At 45.0% G+C, this 26379-nt stretch overlaps 2 protein-coding genes across 4 annotated transcripts; one reads left to right on the top strand and one right to left on the bottom strand.

Annotated features, from left to right (window-relative positions):
* On the top strand, positions 1–3929 carry LOC132463439 (DET1- and DDB1-associated protein 1-like). 2 transcript variants are annotated; one of them, XM_060059620.1, is made up of 5 exons: positions 1–336; positions 1294–1374; positions 1513–1564; positions 1952–2013; positions 2477–3929. In XM_060059620.1, the coding sequence occupies exons 1-5, from the start codon at positions 328–330 to the stop codon at positions 2582–2584; spliced, it is 312 nt and encodes a 103-aa protein (XP_059915603.1). In that variant the 5' UTR covers positions 1–327; the 3' UTR covers positions 2585–3929. The 2 variants fall into 2 exon arrangements, with proteins under 2 accessions (XP_059915603.1, XP_059915602.1); XM_060059619.1 differs by having other exon boundaries at positions 2474–3929.
* LOC132463438 (anoctamin-8-like) lies at positions 2872–24538 on the bottom strand. 2 transcript variants are annotated; one of them, XM_060059616.1, is made up of 18 exons: positions 24050–24538; positions 19526–19636; positions 16111–16243; positions 15086–15224; positions 14384–14480; positions 13706–13822; positions 13217–13344; positions 12301–12462; positions 11512–11664; positions 11071–11197; positions 10735–10790; positions 10549–10623; positions 9751–10239; positions 9045–9215; positions 8456–8647; positions 7986–8117; positions 7546–7656; positions 2872–6783 (listed from the first exon to the last, which is right to left on the bottom strand). In XM_060059616.1, exons 1-18 carry the CDS (start codon positions 24123–24125, stop codon positions 6118–6120), a joined length of 3135 nt encoding a protein of 1044 aa, XP_059915599.1. In that variant the 5' UTR covers positions 24126–24538; the 3' UTR covers positions 2872–6117. The 2 variants fall into 2 exon arrangements, with proteins under 2 accessions (XP_059915599.1, XP_059915600.1); XM_060059617.1 differs by having other exon boundaries at positions 9045–9212.
* Between the last annotated feature and the right edge of the window lie 1841 nt (positions 24539–26379).

The following is a 26379-nucleotide window of genomic DNA, read 5'->3' as shown; positions in this document are numbered from 1 at the left end:
TCCGAGCTCCTCTTAAAGATGCCGCCCACATGGATGAAAAACAAAATTAGCTAGCATAGCCACTGTACCGTTAATGTTTACCATTCGTCGATTCTACTCGAGTATTTATCAGTGTGGTGCGATTATAACGGATTACTCATTTCCGGTTGTGATGCAGCTGTAACTGTCAGTTATCATCTGAAGTGTGTGAATTGGTAAACGGTGTACTGTGTTGGGGTATATGTAGGCTAGGAAGTAGCTAAGAGAGCTAACAGCAACTTGAGCCCACAACTGTTCCTGGAGTCCGTCTCCCTGAACTCTGTATGCTCCCACTGCCAGGACTCAGCCATGGATAAGGTAGGTAGGCCACCTTCGTCGAGAATACGCCACACAACACGCAAGGACGGAGTATCATGACCACGGGCCCTGGACAGAAACCAGCCATGGACCCCTACCAACACGCAAATAACCGGATTTGGTCGCATAATATAACTCATGCAAATTGCAATGCACACACATTTTGAGAGAGAGAGAGGTCAGAATCTGACGGATCATCAGTAATAAGTAAAGCATACGTAACTTTTGAAAAGGGAGCCATAAAGGAGACTTTTTAAAACATTTTATTTACACATGTAGCCTATAACATCTTTCACAGGTTGGTTACATTGAATTTATTTTTAACATCGTCCAACGTAAAATTAGGACATCATATTTTTACCATAGGCCCACATTTGTAAGAGTAGAAACACACAAGTTCATAGCAACAAGTGAAATATGAATTAATGAACATCAAATGCTGTGTGTATGCTATTGCTTACAGAGTCACAGAACTGGCTACCACAGTTAAACATGTCTTACCTAAATAAGCTGCCTTTTCCTGGACTTTTTGAAAAAAAAAAAGTCCAAATTGATCAATTTATCGAAATCCAAATCTCGGACGAGTTCTGATTCAATGGCCATGAGTGACAGATTGTTCAAGGGAAGTGGAGGCTGAGCTGCTGCTCCACCGCTCTCGGATGGCTCCTCTGCGCTCGGGCCAGGATAGTAGTTAGCACTAGCATCCAGCGCTGTAACATCTGCTGGATGGACGTCGTTCTAGGCTAACTGATTCTGCATCGTCACCTTGTCCTCATTTTTTCTTAAAAAATGTATTAAAAAAAAAAGAAGAAGATATATCTCAAGCCCCCCCCCCCCCCCCCCCCATTGGCCAGGGCCCTGGACATGTGCCCACTTTGCCCATGCGGTAATCCGTCATTGACAACACACCTGCTTAGATAATATGAACTGTCTATATAAAATAAATGTATTCTACAGGCAGACTTTCTGAAAGGACTACCTGTCTACAACAAACACAACTTCAGCAGATTCCATGCGGACTCTGTGTGCAAGGCTTCGGTGAGTAGTTCAACACACACGCCTTGGGTCACGACCATAATGGCCGCTTTGTCTATTGTTACATAATACTGTTGTGGTTGATATGAGATAATGTGGTACATGCTGGGATGTCATGCCTTGACCCTTTTCTTGTTTTAGAACCGACGACCATCGATTTACATCCCAACTCGCGAGTATCCTTCTGAACAAAGTGAGATGTTTACATGTTTCAGTGGGTGTCCAGTGGGTCATCATTTGATCTATAGAATTAGTTATACGCTGAAATAAAAACATATACCATTCATAATAGTGTCTAATTGCTCCCCATTACGGACGGAATAGTCTTTTCGTGGAATAAAACCAAAGAACACTCCACGGTTATCTTAATGGCTTCAGGTTTTAAATGGAGTCGTTGTAATTCACACTGAACACCAAACCCTATCCTGTATCCATTAAAGCTGAGAAAAACCTCAGCTTTGAGTCTATTCAGAAATTTGATGCTTCATAATAATAATTCAGTTTAAACTTGAATTTAGTTGTAGATGTCCTCTACGTTTCGATCAGTTTGTCTCAACATCTTGCTGGATTTATTTTGCAGTTATTGTCACGGAGAAAACAAATATCTTGCTACGATATCTTCATCAGCAGTGGGATAAAAAGGTAAGTTACCAGAAACAGGGAAGGGATTTTACACACAAGACAGCCCCCTCTCACTGGCTCCCACCTCTTTTCCTACTTGGCTCTCCATTGGCAATATTAGTTGAACTATTCTGTCAAAACTCACAGTGAACAATAACATTTGACTGTACCTCATGTCCTATAACTTCAACTCTCTCACTGTCCCATAATATTGCACACAGTTTTTATTTGTAGTCTTCAATAGGCCAATATGTTGTTGAATAAATGCTTTATGTGTACACAATATGAAGAGTACTCTAAAAAATGTATTGGGCTGTTACAGAAACGTTTTTTACTTTTTCTTTCAAGCCGTTAAGAATAATTTTTCACAATCACCATTTTCTGAGTCACAAATTATAATTTTATGGTGACATTTGCTCTGGTCATGAGCCCATAGTAGTAGTGAGCAGGGGGCTTGATGTATATTGGGCCTCTGTGTCAGCAGAATGCAGGTAGGAAGCGGGACCCGGACCACGCAGAAGGGGAGAGCGCCGCGCCTCCTCGGAAGATGGCCAGAACAGACAGCCAGGAGCTGAACAACGATGCAACATGAAACCACGTCCACCAAGAACAAATACATACAACTCTTTGCACACATGGAGACATATTCTGTAGATGACTCAAATACAGATTCAGGTAATCGGGAAGCAAGCCAAAGCCCTGTCTCGGAGGGACACCGGTAAAGGTAGTAGGGCTGACCACTGTCATCAAACAGAGAATATTCTCTTTAAATGACACCAAGAATGATGAGGACTGATTTAGTTTGATTTTCTTTGTTTTGAAAGATTTTCCAGTTTGAAGTGCTTTCGAGTTTTGGATAGGTCTTTTTTGACCAAACCCAGATTCACTTCAATGTTGTGGTTTTATGCATGTTCATTTTACCCTAATCAATCCATTGTTAAAAGCTTCACAATATTGTACAAAGCAATGTCTTCATCTCCATCAACATTTCACTCCCATTAGTGACTGCAAACGTTTTGAGAAGTTTATAATGTTTATCCATTCTTCCTTTTACTAATACGATTCATTTCTTGTTTTGTGATTTCAGATATGCATGCGTTGTATACATTCATATTTCAGTGAATTTGAGATGCATTAGAGATCAGGAATCCCCCTTAAAGCATCCACTGCCTAACCATGGCCTGTCCTAACCCCAACCAAACGTCACCTTTAAGTTGCTTATTTTTAAGAAGGAAAAAAAAAGCTTTTATTCAGACTAAATTGGTATCCATTTAGACTCAGGAAGAATGATCTATTGCGGTGGCCTTAAGTAGAAGTTTTCAGAGTTTTAAAGAATATGGGTGTTTTCCCCATTGCTCACATTGGGGAAGTTGAGGGAATGCACATACAGCTGGTCTTAGCTTGAATATTTTTTCCCTTCACTCATTCATGCTAACTATAGCTGGACCAGAAAAAGTTAACACTTTTGTACCATTTGGACAGCAGGATTTTGTAGCATTATTCCATATGATGTAGAGGACTTCAGAATCCAATCAGCACTGCATTTGTTTATAAAAGTATCTCATAAAAGTCTTCGACTAACCAAGCTCTCTTTACAAATAGATTCAGTTTTCTCTAGTGGGTTCACCGGACTGATAACTTGGTATATTACAAATATTTTGGTAAGCAACTACTTGCTATTGTTAAAGGTTATTTTTATTTGTGCCGTTTGCTGTTAAGTGGGAAATGTGTTTGAAATAACATAGTGGACTTTTTGCTGCTACTTGTAAAGTATTTTTTATTTTATGGTTGTATATTTGTAAATGATGTATAGTTCAATCTGGTCCAGCGTTCTCTGTCAGACTCTGAGCTTATCAGGGGGTCACTTCTACAGGGGCTCATGAAGCGAGAGGCGGATGAAGTATAAAAATAATAAAGGTTTGACACTATTGCATGTTTGCACTTTTGGGGAAAATATTTGTTCTATAATTGGATAAGTTCAAACCATTACACAAAGTTAACACTGAACAGCTTGGACCTATGTCTCAATTTCTTTACAGTTTTTACAGTTACTCGATTGCTCTGCACCAATATCTGGTATTTCCATAACTGTTTTACTTGTGCTTCATCATTATGCCTGGTTATGTACCTAAACAAATGGTTGGCTTCAATCTGTGCATAACACAAGGTGGACAGAAGATTTAATTAGCATTTCCCTTGGTTCTGTTGACGGTTTCTAGTTTAAATGTATCGCTTTCACGCCAAGTTTTTATACAACATGACTCAGTCACTCACAATGCAGCATAAAAATAAGAAAATAAGACATACACCAAACCTTTTTTGTTGGTTTCTCATACAAAGGACTTTATAGTGTTGTAGACGAGCGGTTTAAATAAATGTTTACGACCACTTGCATTTTAATACCTTTTTGATTCAATTACATGCAAAGCGATCAGAAGCAAATTTCCTCTTGTGCTAATACTACTCGTGTATATAACCTTCTGGATTGAAGCATGCAGAATTCATTGCATGGCTTATCATTTATTAATATCTATGCAACATTTCAAGTTTCAGTTGTTTTCATGATGGATGTTTATTTATGTAAAGTGAGATTCTTGTTTTATCACAGAGGTACATTCTCTAATGTAGTAAAATAATTCATAGAAAATTAAAAGGTAAGAAAAATAGAATATAATTTTTCACAGTCACGGTGGATAAATAATCTGAGCTATTGCGGAAGAATACAATGGCTTTGAAAGTGCTTGAAAAGAACGGAAGAACAGAAAACAATACGTATCATATGGAGGGCATGGTCTCATGCACACATGCGTTTTAAGACAATCACTGGGACAACAACCATTGATGTTGTATACATGGCCTCTCGATGACCGGCATGTGGCTTTCTGAGCAGTAGGTGTACCTTTCCAAGGCCATAGGGCATGCAACCTCGGGCTATTAAGTCCTCAAAACACTTACTTTACAATGTGCACATGGAAGCTATACAGTGATGTTGGATTCTTTATATTGCTTTCGGTGTAAAAGCAGTTTGCATCAAGAGTGAACGTCTACTGGTTTCTGCCCATTATTGTCTGTCGTTACCCCTAAAGGGGTCCTACACAGGATGTGCTCAATGTGGCCGCTGATAGAGGGCTGCCGGTGGGTTTTATGGAGGTGAGCATCCGTCACAATGTGAGACCATCCAGATCTCATCACATTGTTTCTCTCTGAACATCGGTCTGGCCTCCATCCTGGTGAATCTCTTCACCAAAATTCAAAAATGTATAGGACCACTCCGTGCTAGCCGTGGGAGATGAAGTGCATGAAGAACTCGCAACGCCACCGTCTGCTGAATAAAAAAAAATAAAACATGGCGGCACCCAAGGAAGGTGTATTGATCTTTGGAGCAATCAAAGCAGTTATATTTGAAAAAGATGTTAAAAGATGAACAGATGTCTGCATGGAAGGCTTCTCTCATGTATTAATATGGTTTGACTTCTTCAAACCAGATAAGGCAAGAGCGAAGAGAGCATGAGCGTCACTCTGATTGGCGGGAGTGTTTTGAACAACGTAAGGCCACGGCCGTGTTTAGAAACCAATGGCTTTCCATCCAAGGCCAGACTGATCATTGTGAAACGCAAATATCAGGACGGTCTCACTAGAGCGCTGAAGCCCAACAGAGCGACGACACTGCGGTGGATCCCACATGATGCTGCACTTAAAGTTCAAACTATTTCAACTTTTCCATTGTTTTAAAAAAGCAAAAAGCGTTGACGTCTACCTATTTTTTGTTGACCGCTGCATTCACGGTTACAGTGACTCACACTCCTGTGCTAGAATGTTCCACACATAGGTTTACATTGCACTCTGCCGCATTGATAATAATAACAATAATAACAATCAATTCACCGAAGATGCTTAGCTTAAAGGTGTTGTCAATATCACTGAATGGTTACAGTGAAAAGTTCAATGTGGGAAAGACGTCAGTCCTTTCTGTCACTGCCAACATATAGTGAAGGGTTTCCAAATTCAAACCTCAAGGAGATTTACTAGTGTCTAACAATTGAAAGCACTTTTCAACCACTTGTGAATCTGAATGTTAATTTAAATACCTAGCCAAATACATGTTATCAAAAGCCGACGACGCTCCTAGCTCCGGGAGGCGTTGTTCTCGAAAGCGTCCGAGTGTTGCCTCGTGTCGCCCTTGTCCTGCGAGTCGTTGGACGGGAGCTCGTCCAAGCTGGCCGAGTTGAGCTCCGCCCTGCTGGGCTGCGTGCCGGACGCCTCGCCCGCCCGCGGGGGCTGCGTCCCGTTGGCACACACCACCGTGCCCTCTGACTTGCTGAAGCTGAACAGCTTCCCGGGGCTGAATGTCCGGTTGGGGGACTGCGGGCGCTCCTGGCCAGCGGGGGCAGCGGGGGGCGTCCCCGCCGCGCCCCCCGCCGGCCCGTCCTTCTTCCCCTCGGGGGACGACTTCAGGAACTTGAAGTTGTTGAGGAAGCCGGGCAGCTTGGCCTCGCCCCCGGTGGGGGACTGGGCGGGGGAACGTGATGCTCCTGAGGAGAACTTCCCCTGGAGGGGGATGATCTGCTTCAGCTTCATCACGTTGTTGTTGCCCAGCAGGGAGCTGGGTCTCTTGGGTTTGTCGCCCGCCTTACCTCCGCCCCCCTGGGCCTTGTCGTGGTGGTGCTGGTGCTGGTGGTCCGCCTCCTGGCGGGCCTCTGCCTGCAGCTCCGCCTGCCGCTGGAGCTCCTCCTCTTCGCGCCGCCGCCGCAGCTGCTGCTGGAAGTGCTGCTGGGCCTGACGCTCGTGTTTCTGGTCCCCGAGAGAGAGGGGGAGGGAGAGAGAGGGAGAGAAGAGGGAGGGAGAGAGAGAGAGAGAGAGGGAGGGAGAGAGAGAGGGAGAGAAGAAGGAGAGAGAGAGAGAGGGAGAGAGAGAGAGAGGGAAGGTGAGAGAGAGGGAGGGAGAGGGAGAAGAACAAGAGATACAAAAGAGAGGGATAGAAACACCAAGAGATTCAAAAGAGAGCGATAGAGAGACCAACAAGAGATACAAAAGCAAGGGAGAGAGAGACCCAAGTGATAAGAGAGAGGGTCAGAGAGAGAGAGAGAGAACAAAAACGAGATACAAAAGAGAGGGGTATATTACACAGAAGTCCAAACATTTATGAGTGGCAAAGCGAAAAATGAGAGCGAAAGCAAAGTCATCCAATTGCAAGCAATCCTTTGGGTTTCTGCTGAAGGGTCGCAACATCATTTTTCGTTGTCATGACTACTGTTTGTTCTTTGCATATTCATACGAACAGACAAAAACACCTCATGGAAAGTGTTGGGTAACGTCACACGGATGTACAAATAGACATCCTGATAGACCCAAATGACATGAATGACTAATGCTTAGCTGGCCTCATGAAACACACACACATAGTTATATTGACACACCATACAAGTAGAAAGGGAACATAACCCAACACTTAGGTTATGTCGAGTTCACTGCAGCAGCCCACGTGGACGGCATCAAGCTTTGTAAAGTATACGTTCTACTCCGAAGGTCTTTCAAGCTATACAACGACAATACCTTGAAAGCTTCCCTTCGCCGGTACTCTAGCTTGGCCATCTCGTCTGCTACCCAGCCCGGGATATCAGGGATGGACACATGGATGACGTACTTAAGCAGGATTGCAAAGTGCTGTAAAAACCATGGAGACCACAGAGGGAGGGAGGCTTAACCCAAATGAAGGCACCAGAAACAACTAATTTGGTTCAATCTAAGCTAAAGGTATGCAAACACAAAAGACACAACAACAAAAAATACTAACTGTGTAGTAGTTATAGTTAGGGAAGTAAATATTAAAGACATTGAAGACAAACATATAACATCATGTCATGCACAGTATGTATCATTTTGTTGATCCATACCCAACCTAAATATCTGCTGTGGTCCCAGAAGACCCCTTTTTTGTTATAACCAGATTGCCGCACTTACTTTGTCATAAAACCCTGAGCAGATGGGCATACCTCCAGTAGGACGATGAAGATGATGGTCATCTCAGGACTCATCCAGGGGAAGAGACGCTGCAGCTGACCGCATTGACCGATCAGGTAACAGTTCACTATGATAGCTATGAGGCCCATGGCTTCCATTGCGGTCTGTTTGGTAAAATGATTCATACTGGTAACAAATCAATACTTTTTTAACAGTTACCTTCAACAATGCTTTATTAATTAATAATTATTAATTAATTAATACGTTTTATGTTCAGATGTTTATAAGCATGGCTGCCCCTACGGAATGCCTTTCTTGCTCAGTACTTTTACTTTAAAGCTACACAAGGGAATTACTTATTTCGACATACATTTAAGTTAAAGAAAAATTACATAGGCCTATAGCACATTATAATAATACATATTCCATAATGCTATGTATTGTAAATGTAAAATACATAATTATTTTGAAGTAAAGGCTTTACAGTGAAACAGTAACTGACCTGCCACTGGCCGATGCTCTCCACTCTCTGTCCGAAGGGCCGCTGCAGGCCGGTGCACAGCTTCAGCGCGTCGCTGCGGATCTCGATGATGTTGTTGATGAGGGCGCACATGGCGGCCAGGGGGAAGGCCGAGGAGAACAGCACCACGTAGCCGAACTGGATGAACATCTCCTGGTAGTCCTGCAGCGTGTCCTGTTGGGGGGGCAAAGGTCATGGTATTGTGTTAGTGCTGCTAGTGGTTTTTCTCTCAGTTCAATAAAAACCATCAGTCTTGGCCGGATGAGGTTTTGGCACGGGGGGGGGGGGGGGGGTCCAAATGACTTCAGCCTCCCTTCAGTCACCCTTGAGCAAGCTACCCTAACCCCTACCTGCTCCTGAAGGTCCTGTGTCTGAGTTCACTGTTTAAATGTAGTCACTTGGGATAAAGCTGTCACAAAAACACAAAATATGAATTGATGCTGTTTGAGTTGTATGTCATGTAGGCAAGGATGAGTATTTTGTGACACTGTGGATCGACAAAGAGTTTACTCTGAATTTCAATGACTCTTTGAATGTGGAGGGAGGGAGGCAGAGAGCAGAAGAGTCCCACCTCGTAGGTCTGCATGCAGCTCTCGATCTGGGCCTGGGTCAGTGTCACCCCTTTGGGTTCGGCCGGGGGTTCGATCCACGACCTCTTGTCCTCCTTCCCTTCCGCCGCAGTCCTCCTCCTCTGGTTCAGCCCGTTGGGAGGAGAGGCCCCGGGGATCTCTTTAGGCTCCTGCTGGTTATCGGGAAACGTTGGGGTACTACTGTGCCTTGTGAGTGATGTAAAAGAGCTCTGCCTAGGTTGCTATAGAAAAGTAGGATGAAGTCTAATACAGAATGACCAAAGTAGGCATACAGCAGGGTGCAGGATAGTTTCATTGGTTAGGGCATTGGACTACCATCCACAAGCTTCTGGATGCCCAACCCCTTCCTGCTGTTAGATGACATGTATCTGTATTCACCTAAGATGCTTAGCTTAAAGGTGTTGTCCATGTTACTGAATGGTTACAGTGAAAAGTTCAATGTGGGAAAGACGTCAGTCCTTTCTGTCACTGCCAACATATAGTGAAGGGTTTCCAAATTCAAACCTCAAGGAGATTTTCTAGTGTCTAACAATTGAAAGCACTTTTCAACCACTTGTGAATCTGAATGTTAATTTAAATACCTAGCCAAATACATGTTATCAACACGTCCCACAAGCTTAATGTGAGAGGTGACCACAGCATGCTATTCTACACCTCAAACCATAACATAAAGGTTTAACCACGTACTGCAGACAGAGTCTCAGCATCGCTGTCATCATCACAGCTGTCGAAAATACTAGACCGTTCCATTCCGTCTTCCACCATTGTGGGGCTGTCCTCTAGGCTCTTCTCATTGGCTGCCTGCATCTCTGATGTCACATCCTGGTAGTCCACCTTCTCGGTGAAGCACACCTTGCGCTGCCGCAGCGCGCTGTCGTTCATGTCCCACTCCTCCTCCGTCAGCCTGAAGCCGGCCTTCAGGTCCCCTCTCTTCTTCAGCTCTGGGTTGCCCTGGGGCACCGGCTGGCCCTTGGGCCCCAGAAAGGAGTAGGCCATCATCGAGGCCTGGGCCTTTCCTAGGGCCAGCCGGCCGTATTTCACCACGATGGTCTGGAGTAACTCCCACATCACCTGGGGGGTGAAGACCCCCAGCTTGTTCTGCTCATAGAGGTACGGCTGGAGAACCTCTTTGACGTTCTGCAGGAACTGCCGGAAGATGAGTAACGTAGCCAGCATCTGGAGGAGCAGGAGAGAGAGGGGCTGTTCTGTGCTGCTGTCTAAACAAGGGACAAGCTTCCAGGTATTTTGATTCCAAAAACTTGTTTGTTAAGATGATATATTTTAGAAAATAGCAAAATGGGAAATGGGATATAGTACCTATGTCGAAATCTTAATAAAAAAACTGTTATTTTGTTCCTGTACTGATATTATTTATTAATTGTATTGATGAAAAATAATTTAAAAGTAGGTTGACAAGTATATGAAAGAAGAGCTGGTGGATATCTCCCACAAAGAGTATTATTTTCAACGTGGGCTCTTCCTTACCTCCTTCAGACGCTCCATATCCTTGAGGTAGAATCCGATATAGAAAAGGCTGAGATAAGAGTTGATGAATTCAAACTACAGGCACACAGAAGAAGGGTAACAGTCAAACATCCACAGATGGGTGGTTGCTGTATTGATGGGCCTCGCAGCAGCAAAGCAACAAGGTAGAGTGAATCCCTGACTTACAAACACCATCTTGATGATGAGGTTGTTCTCATAGGCACTCTGGAGGCGGTAGTTCTCTGGAAGAAATGGAGGTAGACGTTAATGTTGAAAGCCTCACTTATCCCTGAACGTGATCCGTGTCTATCTAGATAAATGGTCCTTGTGTAGCAAGTTTAAATAAAACCAAAGACATCCTAACATCTCCTCATCATGTTTAAAATGTGACCAATATCTGTATATCAGTAATGCTTCAAAGATACTGCATCTGAGTTTGAATCAGTGGGCTGTTTATGATCCACCGTGATGCTGTGGTGTCATCCTCGACTATGAAAGGATCAGGGTTCGAGAGTCTCTCACCCATATCGTTGAGCCAGTAGGCGATCTTCTTATACACCTCGTCGCATATGGTCACAGTAATGGCCAGAACTATTTTAGGGAGAAACCGTGTGATACCAGGCAACTCTTTAATCTCCATCACCACCTCCTGGGATACAATGTCAAAAGAGACAACCAAATTAGAAAGTTAATATCTCACCAAGTGCATTACCTTTTCTATAGTACAACTACTATTACTTTAACTACAGATGCTTCAGACTACTGGTAATAATATTCAAACTTAAATTATATAGCAATTTAAATAAATACTTAGAAAATGTATCACATAAAATAAAACATAGAACAGGAAATAAAACAAGCATATAAAATTACAAGAGTAAAACAAAAGCTACCATCGACAAGCAAAAACATTGCATACGATCAAGCTAGCAGCTAGCTAGCTCTCTGTGTGGAGGTCCTCACCTGCAGCTCCAGGCACAGCAGCATGGCCACGAAGACGAAGCAGAGGCAGAGGATGCAGATGGGCAGACTGACCAGCCACCTGAACAGGGCCCTCTTCCAGGAGGGGTAGTAGAACTCCTCACAGCCTGTGATGGGGCTGCAGCGCTTCACCCCCTGGGAACAGGAGGAGGAGGAGGGAGAGCAGGCGTGACCAGCAGTGGCAGACTCACACTGAGGCTGGCAAAGCACTTCCTGTTGCTTCCTCCTGAGTTGGCCACCACAGGAGTCTACTAGACTCAGGTCCTTGTTCACCCATCAGCCTCAGTGCCAGCTGCGTGGCCCACGCGTCCATCGGTAAAGGCGGCCAAGTCCTGCAGTCAGGTGCTGTTCTGAGGGCAATATGTTTTCCATGGAAACACATACAAACTGTAGGAAAGACCACAGAACTGACTTCATAGCTCTGCTTCAGAGGAAAGGAGCTGTGACAAGACAAATGTCTTGAGACTTCAGTCATTAAAAGTGGTTCATGTCTCGGGAGTAAATAACACCTTGCCTTACAAAAAAACGTCTATTACATCAATGGAAGTGTCACTCACTTCAAATTCAATGGTTAGCAAATACTGGGGCAGGATTGGACAGCGGCTAGATGGACTCCCAGCTGAAAGGCTCCGGGTTTGATTCCCAATGTCCACCACTCCCACTCCCTCAACCTAACCCCCGCCTAGCTGCTCCTTAACGCCCTACATCTCAATCCACTGCTGGTGGCAGCTGGTACAAGCGTCCAGTGAGGGGTAAAGCGTGCGTCCTCACCCTGAACTGCGGCCGGGGCTCCTCCAGGGACTCGGCCGGGGTGTCCAGTGTTCCCCACTTGTAGGCCAGCTCGGCCTCCCGCCGCTTCCAGCGCTCAAGGAACAGTGTGGCCCACACAACGTTGAAGAGGGCAAACACCACGCAGCAGATATCCTGGCTGGTCTGGGGGGGGGGGGGGGGGGGGGTCAGGGAGGGACTCAGTCACCTCATGGCCATCTTGGTTCTGTCCTCCATCAATTTTACATTCGGTTCCCCCAGCTGGCTAACGTTTAGACCCAAGATGGCCGTGAGGGAACCAGGAACCAGTGACTGCAGTCGACTCATGACGCATTTGGAAGTGGAAGTGCAATTATATTGATTGTCCCGCATTAGATACTGCATCTATTGAACTATGTTAACATACCATATGATGTAGTGTTACTATTGTACTACATGTGCTGTATCTATTGAACTATATTAAAGTACCATATGATGTAGTGTAACTATTGTACTACATTATGTGCTGTATCTATTGAACTATATGAATGTACCATATGATGTAGTGTGACTATTGTACTACATTATGTGCTGTATCTATTGAACTATATGAATGTACCATATGATGTAGTGTGACTATTGTACTACATTATGTGCTGTATCTATTGAACTATATGAATGTACCATATGATGTAGTGTGACTATTGTACTACATTATGTGCTGTATCTATTGAACTATATGAATGTACCATATGATGTAGTGTGACTATTGTACTACATTATGTGCTGTATCTATTGAACTATATGAATGTACCATATGATGTAGTGTGACTATTGTACTACATTATGTGCTGTATCTATTGAACTATATGAATGTACCATATGATGTAGTGTGACTATTGTACTCCTATTGCATGGTACCATTCTAGTGTTGGGTCACCTGGTCGGCTTCCGCTAGGATCCAGAGCAGGAAGCCGATGACTGCAGGGTACAGCATGGAGTTGGTGTAAAACCCCAGCCAGGCGAAATACATGGCGATCTTCACTCCAAAGTAGTCGCAGATATCATCTAGAGGACCAACACACACACACACACACACACACACACACACACACACACACACACACACACACACACACACACACACACACACACACACACACACACACACACACACACAACACACACACACACACACACACACACACACACACACACACACACACACACACACACACACACACACACACACACACACACACACACAATCATTGTGTGTAACAATAACACTTACATTTTTTATCTGTTTTTATATTAATCCCAGACAGTAAATCATGGAATTTTAATCTAAAGTATTGTCATGACACTGTGTTATTAGAAGCCAGTCGCTGAGCAGGAGTGGACCAACACGCTGCAGTACAGACATTACCCAGGGGCTGTTTCTCACACACAGCCTGCACCCAGGAGGTCATCAGCTGGCCCAGGATCCTCTGCTCGTGGAGGGGGAACATCTGACAGATCACCCCCCTGGCCACCAGCTCCGGCACTGAAAGCGGAACATCCTGGATCTCAGTGGAGGCAGACAGCTCCACACAGCAGGCAGGCAGCAGGGGGGATTGTGGAAGTCAATGGTATATGGACTGCGTTTATATAGAGCTTTTCTAATCAGTGGCCACTCGAAGAGCTGTTCGATATTGCTTATCAGTCACCCACTCATGCACACATTCACACACCGACGGCGGAGTCAACCACGCAGGGCGACAGCCAGCTGGTCAGGAGCAGTCAGGGTGAGGCGTCTTACTTAGGGACACCTCCACACTCAACTAGGTGGAGCCGGGGATCGCACTAGGAACCTTACTGTTACAAGTCAACACGCTCTCTCTCCTTAGCAACTGCCACCTGTCAAGATTGACACGTCGGTCATGTGTACGTATTTATAGATGTTTGTGATATGGCGTGCCCAGATTCATTCAGTATGGGTGATGTTTAGCATGAGAGATGACAGAGAAGCATCAGCCCACCGCGGTGTTCAGGCGAGCGTGAGGCTGGCATGACTCTTATTCAAGCAATGGGAAGATGTATGGGGAGCCAAAATAAAACAGCATACTGATTGGCTGTCCCTCCAGGAAGTGAATATTGTGGAGCACCTCCCCATGTTTGGCTCTCAGGTTGTCCAGCCAGTACCTTATGATGCTCTGACGCTCCTGGACACAGAGTGGAGGGGGCAGAGACATGCATTCAATTTAATACCATTCAATACTAAATGATAGAAGAAGGAAAGGAGAGGAGGGGAGAGGACAGGAGGGGAGAGGACAGGAGGAAGGAGAGGGGAGAGGAGAGAAAGGGAGAGGAGGGGAGGGGAGAGGGGAGAGGAGAGAAGGGGACAGAAGAGGAGAGGAGGGGAGAGGAGAGGAGGGGGGAGGAGAGAAGGGGAGAGGAGAGAAGGGGAGAGGTGAGGAGAGAAGGGGACAAAAGAGGAGAGGAGAGAAGGGGAGAGGAGGGGAGAGGAGAGAAGGGGGGGGGAGAGAAAGAGAGAGGAGAGGAGAGGGGAGAAGGGGACAGAAGAGGGGAGGAGGGGAGAGGAGAGAAGGGGACAGAAGAGGAGAGGAGGGGAGGGGAGAGGAGAGGAGAGTAGAGGAGAGGAGAGGAGAGGAGAGGAGAGAAAGGGAAGGAGCAAGTAAAAGATAGGTGTAAGCCATGAGTCCTGTAACATGGCCTCCCAGGGGTCCATTAAGAGAATCAAACCCCCACCTCTAACAACACTAAGTGGATGTGACAGCCCAGCGCAGGGACCCCCCCAGGAGCCTACCTGGGAGGTGAAGAAGCAGAGCTCGCTCTCGATGTTCTCGTAGATGTTGTCCTCCTCGCAGGAGAACCTCCGACTCCCCCCGCCGTACTGGGCCTTCACCGCCTTGTGCATTCCCATCATCTCAGCCCCCTGCAGGAGACTGGGGCAGAGAGAGAGACCGGAGATAGAGAGAGACACACCGGACATATAGATATACATAGAACGAGAGACCGGCTATAGAGTGAGATATAGAGGAAGATAGACTGGATATATATCGAAAGTGATATGCTGGATGAATAGAGAGATACATACGGGATACATAGAGAGAGATGAACTATATATATATATATATATATACACAGTTGAGAGAGCGCTGTGGGTTAATGGAGATAGATATAGCCTAGGCCTATATCCAGAGAGAGAGTTGTGGGTTACAGAGATCTATGTTTATAGCTCTAGGTAAAATGATTCACTGACTGGTAACTTTTGTAAAATCTTCACAGCAAACACAGAACTTGTTGTTGTTGTTGTCTAAGGATTTGTTCATTAGCTGTTTATATCATTTGTCAAATGTTAGCACTAGCGATGACAACATGCTCTGATAGCAAGCCATAGAGAACTGGAGTCATAAATGATTTAGAATTAAATAAACAGCGTGAAATAATGTGCTACTTCATTAAAGATGTTAACAGAGAAAGCATCAATCCCACTCTGTTCCGTTCCCTCACACAAACACAAACATACACACACACAAACACACTCATGCACACACACATATGCACAGACAGACGTACACGCAGACCAGAGCGCACACACACACACACACACACACACACACACACACACACACACACACACACACACACACACACACACACACACACACACACACACACACACACACACACACACACACACACACACAAACAAAACATGTTTGTACATGCACACACACAAAGATGTACATGCTCACAAACATACACGTGACAACATGCAGACACTCGCACACACACACACTCTGAAATACACAGACAAACAGGTTTTACTTCTCGAAGGAGGTGGTGATGAAGAAGGCGTGCTCCTGCGTGTGTTTGTGCTGTCGGATCTGGATGTTGATTTGAGGGATTCCAACGCGGATCTGGTTGAGGAGCCATAGCAACGTGTGGTCGTCAACGCTGTCTGGAGTGACAGGGAAACAGGATCAGAGGCGCCCAGCACTTCACCATGACCCCTTCAAGCTACTGTACTTCACGTTACGTTGTCATAACAATAACTCAATGACTCAATGGGGTACATGGACAGACCAAGTTTAGAATAATGTGGCACAGCAACCAACATGATTGAAATCTGTGACTGCAGTTACGTGGGCATAATATGCTGAAAATACTGAATTGTATTTCACAATTCAAATCATGGTACATGACATGCCGAAATCTGTTCATAAATGTAACATACAATGTCGGAAATACAATGCATACAATCAGCTAGTTTGGGGCAACATGCTTAAAATCAATAAATGTGGTACATAGATAAAACATGCTTATTACAATCAGTTAATGTGGTACACGCTTAGGACATGCTTAATGCATGACAGACATGAGCAGAGTAGCTGAATCCGTCTTAGGTCCTGTCTTTGGTGTCCTTGGACAAGAAACCTAAACTGAGCTGCTTAGGGACATTGCTGCATCGCTTGGCTCACACTAGTGGCAGGGTGTGAACGTGTGGATGAATGGGTGAATGTAAAGGCTCCGCATATAAAAGCACTTTGAGAATGACTAGAAGATGTTGCTGTTTAATTGCAGTCGGTTACGAGTTACATAATGCTTAGAATCTGTAAATGTACAGACATAAATTGCTTTTATATACTTCGTGTTCATGGTTAAATGTATCATAAACTAAGGAAAATGGTAAAACACCCAACAAAATTATGGGAGGATCAGGATAAAGGGGCTAATATCCATAACTTTGATGAGTTATAACTTTGATAAGTCCACCTGTCAAAGTTGGACAGATGGGTAAAGATGCAGATTGCTGGTGTTTGGTACATAGTGTATGTGCCTCTGCATTATCCCAGTGTAGTCCAGGTGGACCAGCATCCCGTGGTGACGGGCCGCTGCTCGCTGCGGTCTGGTCCACGCGGACGCCGCTGCAGGCGCCCCGTTAATCACTGAGCACTTAACTGTTTAACCAGAGCTTCTTAGAGCTATTGAGCGGTGGCTGAGAGGCGCTGACGTACGTACAGTCATTCATAAAGGACCGGAATAAAGCTCCCTCTGTAACTGAAGCATGGGTAGAGTATGTCTGTTGTATTGGTGAGGTGACTTTTTTGTAACATTGACAGAGAAAACGAATTCCTTCCATAAATGTTCAACAGCAGGAGCAATTATGACAGGAAATACATGTGGATCTGGAAGGAGATTTGTTTTTTTACGTTCATCAGACTATGGAGGCATATATGCAGCAAAATTCAAATGGCAATGTAATTTGCAATTTGAAATTCAATAAGTCATTACATTATGCAATCGATAATACATTATGCAATTTAATAGTGTAATTTGAAAATACGTTATTCAAAGTGTATTTTAATTAAAAAGTGAAAAATCAAAAAATCCTCAATTCAATTTGAAAAGGTTACAACAATAAAAACATAATAACATTTTGTCAAATTTTTTGAGTGCCTTTATTCAAATGGAAAAGGTATTGCGCCACCGTGATTGCAATGCACTTTGCCACGCTCTGTGTATTGCAAAATACAAATGACATTTCAATCCGCAAAAAGGTTTGCAAAAGAGTTTGCAAAATGCGTATCAGCGTATCGCATCTGGGCAGGAACTAAGTCACTTCCTCGTCATCCCAACCAAATATTAGATCATCTCTGGTAAAGGTGGGTTGATACTCCTCCGTAAAGTGCTGCACGTAGACACGGAGAGCCCTCTCCCTCTCAGTAGCTTACATGCGCAGCCAATATTTTTTAACTATCCGTCGACGCAACGGAGACGGACGGAGACGGGAAGGGCTGTGATTGGTCCTCCAACAAAATCAATTCCGGAATCAGTTTGCACCTTATTTACTTGCACCTGGTTTACTTTGCACATTAAGGACCAATAAAACACCAAATAAGATTTGAAAGGTTTTGAAGTTTATTTACAACACTATTTTCATTTTCAGTAGTCATCATATAAGATTGATCGGGAATTGCCCCCCTCAAGGGGTTTCCGTAGTTAGGGATCACGGAGTCAGAGTAGTATACTCCCGTCGTCTATCCTATCTCCCAGAGACGCACTCTATCAACTGCATCTGTGTCTTCAACACGATTGTTCTCCACATCATCTGCCCAACTTCGGCGCGTAGTGACAATCTCCTCCATTGCTGACACCCATGGCTGACAATAAGGTGCAAGTAAATAAGGTGCAAAGTGATTCCGGAATAGATTTTGTTAAGAGGACCGATCACAGCCCTTGCCGTCTCCGTTGCGTCGACGGATAGTTAAAAAATATCGGATGTGCCCGTATGCTACTGAGAGGGAGAGGGCTCTCCGTGTCTACGTACAGAACTTTACGGAGGAGTATAAACTGGCCTTTACCAGAGAATGTCTAATGGTGCGTTCACATTGCTGGAAATTATGGGGAAAACATTTTTGCGACGTCGGAAAGTTCTTGTGAACAATTCTTATGATGAAAATACTCGCTGTTATGATTCTACTTCCGTTCGGCAACTGGGGCCGGATTTTGACAGAGTTGCCAAGTTGGTGACGCATGGTTTACTAGTGACGCCATGAACATGGCGGAAAATGAACGTTTTACTCAATGTAAAAGAATCAACTATCATATCACATACTTTACTATTGATTGACGTTGTAACCGTCTGTTGGCATCGACCTTGCTCAGTTGTAAACTTTGTGCAATGGTAAACTAGCTCTAGATAGGGCAAGTGTTGCCTTCCATACAGTGGCAATACTGTATGTGATTCTCATAAATAAAAGCAAAAGGATAGTAGGTGATGGGCATCAGGGAAATAAGGGCACGCAAACTTGAAACTGATCCTACTAAGTTCTGTTTAGTTCTGACTGGTTTTATGATATTGGATAAAAAAATGATGAATTGTCAATTGTATAATGTAATGACTTATTGAATTGCAAATTGCATTGCCATTTGAATTTTGCTACATATATGCTTCCATATCAGACTCTTAATATTGAGCTGTAATTCAAAAGGACTGGAGACTCTAATCATGGAGCTGTAAACGGAGGACATTGAAGCGTCCCCAGGTGCTCTAGTCATTCCAGCTAATGTCTTAGCATTTGGCTAGCAGCCAAGCTCAGCGCTAAAGGCCCCTGTTCAGCGTGGACGAATGGGTTGTGTGTGTGTGTGTGTGTGTGTGTGTGTGTGTGTGTGTGTGTGTGTGTGTGTGTGTGTGTGTGTGTGTGTGTGTGTGTGTGTGTGTGTGTGTACCTAACTGTACCTGGGAAAGTCATCAGGATGTCACAGTTGTCTGTCGGGACCATCTTCAGCCAGGACTTGCGAGACATGATGTATCGTCTGGCCTGCAGAAGGCGTTTGCCAAACAGTTTATCTAAAGGGAGGAAAAAGAAAATGAGAGCGTGAGAGAGAGAGCAGTGAGCGAAACGGGAGAACGGAGATGATGGTGGGACAGACGGTGATGTCTCATCCAGCTAGGGCGGGATTCATCCATCTGCGATGGTCACATAGTCACACATACATTCAAAGGTTGTTTTATTGATCCCTTCTCTCATTTGTGTGTTTTGTTTAAAGTTCAAAGAAAGAAAAGTATGATGTATGGTTGAGCCAATGCATTTGTCCAGTGACTTACTGTGAATTACTGCAGTTAAGGATTTAGGTATTTTAGGTTTAGAATGCAGTTGGACTGCAGACACTGTGGGATTCAAAGTCATAACCTTCTGTTTGGGAGTCCAACTAGCCACCACTAGACTATCCAGCAAGAGGAGCAGATCAACCTGAGGGCCAGGGCGATGGTTCAACATGAAGGTTGACTCCATGTTTACCTCTTCACTGCTTCACATTCCTCTGCACTGTATGGCAGAGCAATGCATTGCAGGTCCTGTCCAAAACACTGTCTGCATTCACCGGAAACTATTAGCCCTAAACAAAGCATCATAAAACGATGCTGTCATGGGCAAAATGTATGGTTGAACCATTTTACGAACTGTCTGCTAAAGGTCTACGACTGAATGTTACAACTAATGAAGGTGTTGCATTTTAACCTGCTGTGGGTGGGAGCTTTTTCCATTGATAGATGGCAAAACATACTATTTAGCTGAGACGGTTCCAGTCCGACACTCTAGATAAGCATTGAGTAGATAATAATAATATTAATAATAATAATAATATATTTATTTTTTTACTTTACAATCAGAAATCTCAAAGTGCTACAGAGTTTAAGAGAGAGAGAAAAAAAAAGATGTTGAATGGGATGAGTTACAAGACATATGAGAGATCTCTGACATGGCAGCATGAACCCCTGCTAGTCTGCATATACTATTGCTCATCTCTACAATAAGCCAGTTTTAACCACAACAACAGCCTGGATCCTAGTCCTAGTGTTAGGAGCCAGCCAAACAGGGGTCAACTGCTTTGTGACATTATTGAGCATTCAGGAGTTGTACATCTTCCTGTACAGATGCCTCAACTGCCTTCAGTCCATTCCTGTGAAGATTGTTTGCACATTGTCATTCTCTGCCGACTAACACAATGGCATCTTTATCCAAGCAACATACAGTGACCTTAGATGCGGGTCATTAATGAGAGATGCTTCTCTGAGTCCTACAGGTAGACTGCGGACATTAGGGGATTGAACCCAGACACTTCAGCTGGGAGGCAAACACCCTAAAACACAGGGTCTGTCTTGCCCTGTTTTTGTTTGTTGGGGCTCTTATAGGTCCCATGGCATGAAAATCTCACTTTATGAGGTTTTCTAACATTAATATGAGTTCTCCTAGCCTGCCTATGGTCCCCCAGTGGCTTAACGAGCACTAGGTATCCTGCTCGCCCTTGAAAAAATGGAAGCTCAGGCGCACTGATTTGGAATGTGGCCCCATATGTCGTCATAAAGGGCAAAGCTACCTCCCCTTTCTCTGCTTTGCCCGCCCAGCGAACTTGGCCCGCCAATGAGACAATGAGCTAGGACCATGCGAGCACCACATGTGTGTGTGTGTGTGATTACACACACTGTAACGCAAGTGTTGTACACTTTGTTCATTGGATAACCGTTCTGCTGTCGGTGTTATGGCGCATAACACGTCGGGTTCTCTGACGTCTCTGGTATTTCCACAGCGAGACTCGTAGCGGGGGGTGATCTCAGCCATGGTTGAGAAGGAATTGGGAGAAAGGAACTTTGGCTTTGCCTCCCTACGTGAACCGCGAAATGAAGGAGAAAGGGATGGTTGCCCGAGATTGTCTCCCACCGGAGCCCCGCTGGCCGCCGCCGCGAGGCACCGACGTCGCGAGGCACCGACGTCGCGAGGCACGCTACCCGCTTCCGAGGCGGTGGTGCCTTCGCAGCGGGGCCCCGGCGGGAGACAACCGCGGTCAACAATCCCTCTCTCCTCCGTGCCGCGGTTCAGTCTACTTCAGATTGATGTGGAAGTAGAAGAAACAGAGACGTCGGAGAACCCGACGCAGTCGTTTGAGATTTATAATATCGTCTGGAGGCGCACACGGCTTTTGGCCGTGATAATGTATATTATATGATATAGATATCTATTTATAATATCATATTATTGAGATATAGAACTCCAGGACTCCAGGAGTGTTCTAGAATATTTACTCAATACGGCCAAAGGCTGAGTGGGCCTCGCCGTTGCGATACATCCACTGTAAACAGAGCGCATGGTACCGTGGGCGCAAGCTGCTCAGGGCCACACCCCCACCCCCCTTCTTGACCCGCCTCTTTCCTCCTCATTTGCATTAAAGCTACAGACACCGAAACGGCGCGTTTGGGGTAAGCTCAATGTGCGACTGGCTCGGAGTGGCTGTAACTCTGCACCGCAGCTGAATTTCGGGAGCGTCTTCAAACACTGTTTTAGGGGCCCACTAATATCTATATTAAAGCATCCATAAAGTAGCATGCTATGGGACCTTTAAAAAAGAGAGGCAAACGAGACCAGGCATGGTGTTTAATCTGAACAGTAGGATTAGATCATATCCAATCTCTTATGACGTCAACCTCCTTGCTTACTGTTAGAGACCGATTGTGAAGCCAACTACTGTTTTGTCTTCTGTTGTAAAAGCCCTGTTCATGGCGGGCGATTTGACAGTAAAACGATGCTGTCAGTGGTCTCACATAAACGCACCAGTCCTTCAGCCCACGTCCCTGTTATAGAGAGGGTCACCTCTCACTGCCTCCTGTGAACCACAGAGAGGCCACTCTCCCTCTTATAGAGAGGGTCACCTCTCACTGCCTCCTGTGAACCACACAGAGGCCACTCTCTCTGTTGGCCCAGTGACGGGAGGGAATTTACTGTAGCTGTAATAAACTAGGAGCCTGTCAGAGGGACTCTATCGCTGAGGGAAACCAATGAGTTATCCTGTGTTCTCAGCAAAGCTAATGTGGGCAAACACTGAGCATGATGAGATTGCGGCATGTGTGTATGTGTGTGTGTGTGTGTGTGTGTGTGTGTTTGTGTGTGTGTTTGTGTTTGTGTGTGCGTGTGTGTGTGCGTGCTAGCTTGTGTGTGTGCATGCATGTGTGTGTGTGTGTGTGTGTGAGGTGTTTGTGTGTTTGTGTGTGTGTGTGTGTGTGTGTGTGTGTGTGTGTGTGTGTGTGTGTGTGTGTGTGTGTGTGTGTGTGTGTGTGTGTGTGTGTGTGTGTGTGTGTGTGTGTGTGTGTGTGTGAGAGAGAGAGAAATAAGCTTTGAGTAGCACAGTATAATCATTAAATCATCTGGGGCTTGGTGAAATGGAAAACAGTAGTAATAATAATAACAAAGCATTCAAATATGATCAGTTATTATCAACTTTCCAGGAAGACCACTGGAAGACCGCCGCTCAAACGGATTCATCCAGTGAAGAGAATCCTAGTTCTTCATGGCTACTGATCCTGTTTCCATCCCTTCCCTTCATTCCCACTGAACCATCACTGACAGAGCAATCGCTATACAGGACAAACAACCCAGCACTATCATCTGTTGTAAGTATTAAACAAAGCCAGGCCGACTCTAAGCTTGAGAGGCACGGTGGCTCAATCTGCTACTGCCTTAACTACGTCTTGTGTAGCGACTCTGGTTTGGTTCTGACCTGCGGTCCTATGCTGCATGTTTCTGACTGTGTGTGAGGTCAGGAAACAGGGTAGGTGCCGTATGAGTCTGCATGGATCTTTGTTCGAACTTGTATATCCCTTACATCACACACAGCAGAGCCTTGTATGATGTCATCGACATGATTGACAAGGCTATTATTCACAGTCCTGTTTTCACACAACAGAGCAGACTGACCACCATGTCTGCACAGTATCATTGTACTGCTCTTCAAGAGTATCGCGACAACGGCCCACTACAAAGTATGCACACCCACCGCATACAAATTCCTTCATACACCTGTGGACACACAGCCATTGATAGCCGGGCCCTCTCATAATGCGCATCTTCTTGCAGGGTGCAGAGGGGGATACGACCATTCAACCACATTGTGGTGACTTTGACAACCCCACAGACGTCTGTCCTACAGCGCCGGGTCGTCGGGATTCTCAAGTCATCAAGCTTCCGCAGCATACCTGCACCGTCGTACGGGCTCCGCGCAGCGTTTCTATAGCCTACATATACATATCGATATAAGCTCTCCTTATTTAGCGACACTTGCACGGGAAACACTGTATACATGTGTTTGTGTGTGTGTGTGTGTGTGTGTGTGTGTGTGTGTGTGTGTGTGTGTGTGTGTGTGTGTGTGTGTGTGTGCGTGCGTGCGTGTGTGCGTGTGTGCGTGTGTGAGTGTGTGTGTGTGGGACGCTCACCGAACACGCTGAAAGGCATTGAAGGCATTTGCTGCTGCTGCTTGTGTGTGTTGCTGTCCTCCTCGCTGGGCTCCATCCTCCCCACTGGCCAGGTCCGATGGTCCCGCTCGGGTCTGCGCCGCCGCGCGCCGTGTTTACAGCATCAGCACCAGCATCACGTTCAGCACGGCGGGGCAGGGATGCTCTCTGGCTGGCCAAACTAGACCGAGCGGAGGAGGGGGTCCGATAGATGACCAGTGAGAACCATCACCGACTCTTGTTTTTTTTTTTGGTTTTCGGTTATTGCGTCACCGTGTGTGTAGTGGTCAGCGTGTTTGCTCAAATGGCCTTCCCGTTCAAAGACTTCTTGTTATCACGCACAATTCGGGAGGGTTAACATTTAAGATGTTATTTTCGCTCATGGCCTTCCATGCATGAGTGACAGCGAGACACGAAGGACGTGGACATGAGTCTAACATGGATGTGATGAGAAGCGATTCGTGACTCGTGTGACCGAGCGGTGACGTCAGAGCAGAGCATGGGGGACACTTTTTATGGACAGAAAACACCGGTGTGAGATCATATCTGGAGAGTAGTTGATTAGTTGATGGGGACAGAGTTCCAAGTGAACATATTATATTATACATATTATAAAAAATGGTCTGTATTACAAGGTTGTTAAAGGTCAGCATATCTTTGAGCCGTCTGGTTTAATTAAGTCAATGTTGCATCCATTTTTATCATCACGTGGTTGGCCTACGCCTTTCATTCCCCATTAATATCTGAAAATAAGGGTAATTGTCTTAGCAAATTACAGTTACGGTAGGATATGATTTATCGTTGCTCAGCGTGAAATATGACGTCACTAACGTTAATCCGCAGTTGGGCAATACTGTATATTGAACACTAGAGGGAGACAGCACACCATGGCAGAGACTGGAACGGAGACTGTACGAATGTATGGCCTCGTACTAATCACCGCCTAGATACGGCTCTCTGATGTGTTGTGTATCCATCCCTCGTCACACCTGACCTGGAGTTGAAGGTTTACCAAACTTTGCCAAATGTATCATTGTGAAATATGATAGAGACATACTTATTGTCTCGTTTTAAATTGCCAAGCCGCCATTCTTAATATGGCCGCTATTATTATTAATTCCTTGCCTCGTTTGAAAAAAGGCCTATATTTAACTTCACAGCCTCAAAGAAAACCGTTTTCCTTGGTCTCCCAGAAAGCCGTCATTGGAATCATTCCACAGGAAGCGTCCAGTGTGTCTGTCTGTCCGTCTGCACCGCGTTTCTGTGTGGTGACTGTGTCTGAGGACCGGTTGAGCTAAAGCGGATGGCAGGGTATAAATAGAGAAGAACAATAACCGCGAGCTGTCTGCTCTGCTGTACAACAGTCCTAGAAAGTCCTGCCCTCAAATTTCCCATCATAATGGTTGTTTTTTTCCCCCCAGGATGCCAACTTTATTACAAAGTGATGAAGCAAGGTTGCACTTAAGACACACACACACACACACACACACACACACACACACACACACACACACACACACGCGCGCGCACACACACACACACACACACACACACACACACACACACACACACACACACACACACACACACACACACACACACACACACACACACACACACACACACACACACACACACACACACACACACACACACACACACACACACACACAAACACACACACACGTTGGTTGAGACAGACAGGAAATACATTTAAACACAGGAATTGACATGTGGGATATTGTGTCAGAATCAAAGCAGCACACTAGTGGGCCACTGGGCCACCGGCCAATTTAATGTCCCTTTAGTTTTAGTAATTTGTTCTTTGGGTTCCTGGAACAAAACAGGTTATCAGTACGATTCACCCTGACCCTAGAATGACACAATGGATAGCAATCCTTTAATTTCACTTTGGGCCCACATTCATCCAGAAACGACACGCAACAAAACACACCGTTATCACAAATGTCTGATAACATCTGATTGCGTTGATAAAATTAGTACGTATTCCCATGAAAACATGTCCAAATCATGGGACATATCTTTATGGTGAACCTTAATATGTTGGTTGGGAGGGTGGTAGTGGTGGATGTCACAGGAATCACTTGTAGAATGTTCTAGACAAGTGTTGTTTACTGACAGGCTGGGGAGTAGATCAGCAATCCCCCTCATTGTTTTGCATATGTGATGGATAATCTATGGCATAGATTAACAGGGACACATTTAAGAGTAATCCAGCCACTAAGGTAAATGTCAATATTCATGTCCCAGGGTGTTTCAAGGTCACTTTCCTTATGAGTAGGATAGGAAAC

The sequence above is a fragment of the Gadus macrocephalus genome, chromosome 8 (assembly GCF_031168955.1).
Source record: "Gadus macrocephalus chromosome 8, ASM3116895v1".
NCBI classification, from domain to species: domain Eukaryota; kingdom Metazoa; phylum Chordata; class Actinopteri; order Gadiformes; family Gadidae; genus Gadus; species Gadus macrocephalus.
The sequence above is the reverse complement of the archived record's forward strand: the minus strand, read 5'-3'. Positions and strand labels throughout refer to the sequence as shown.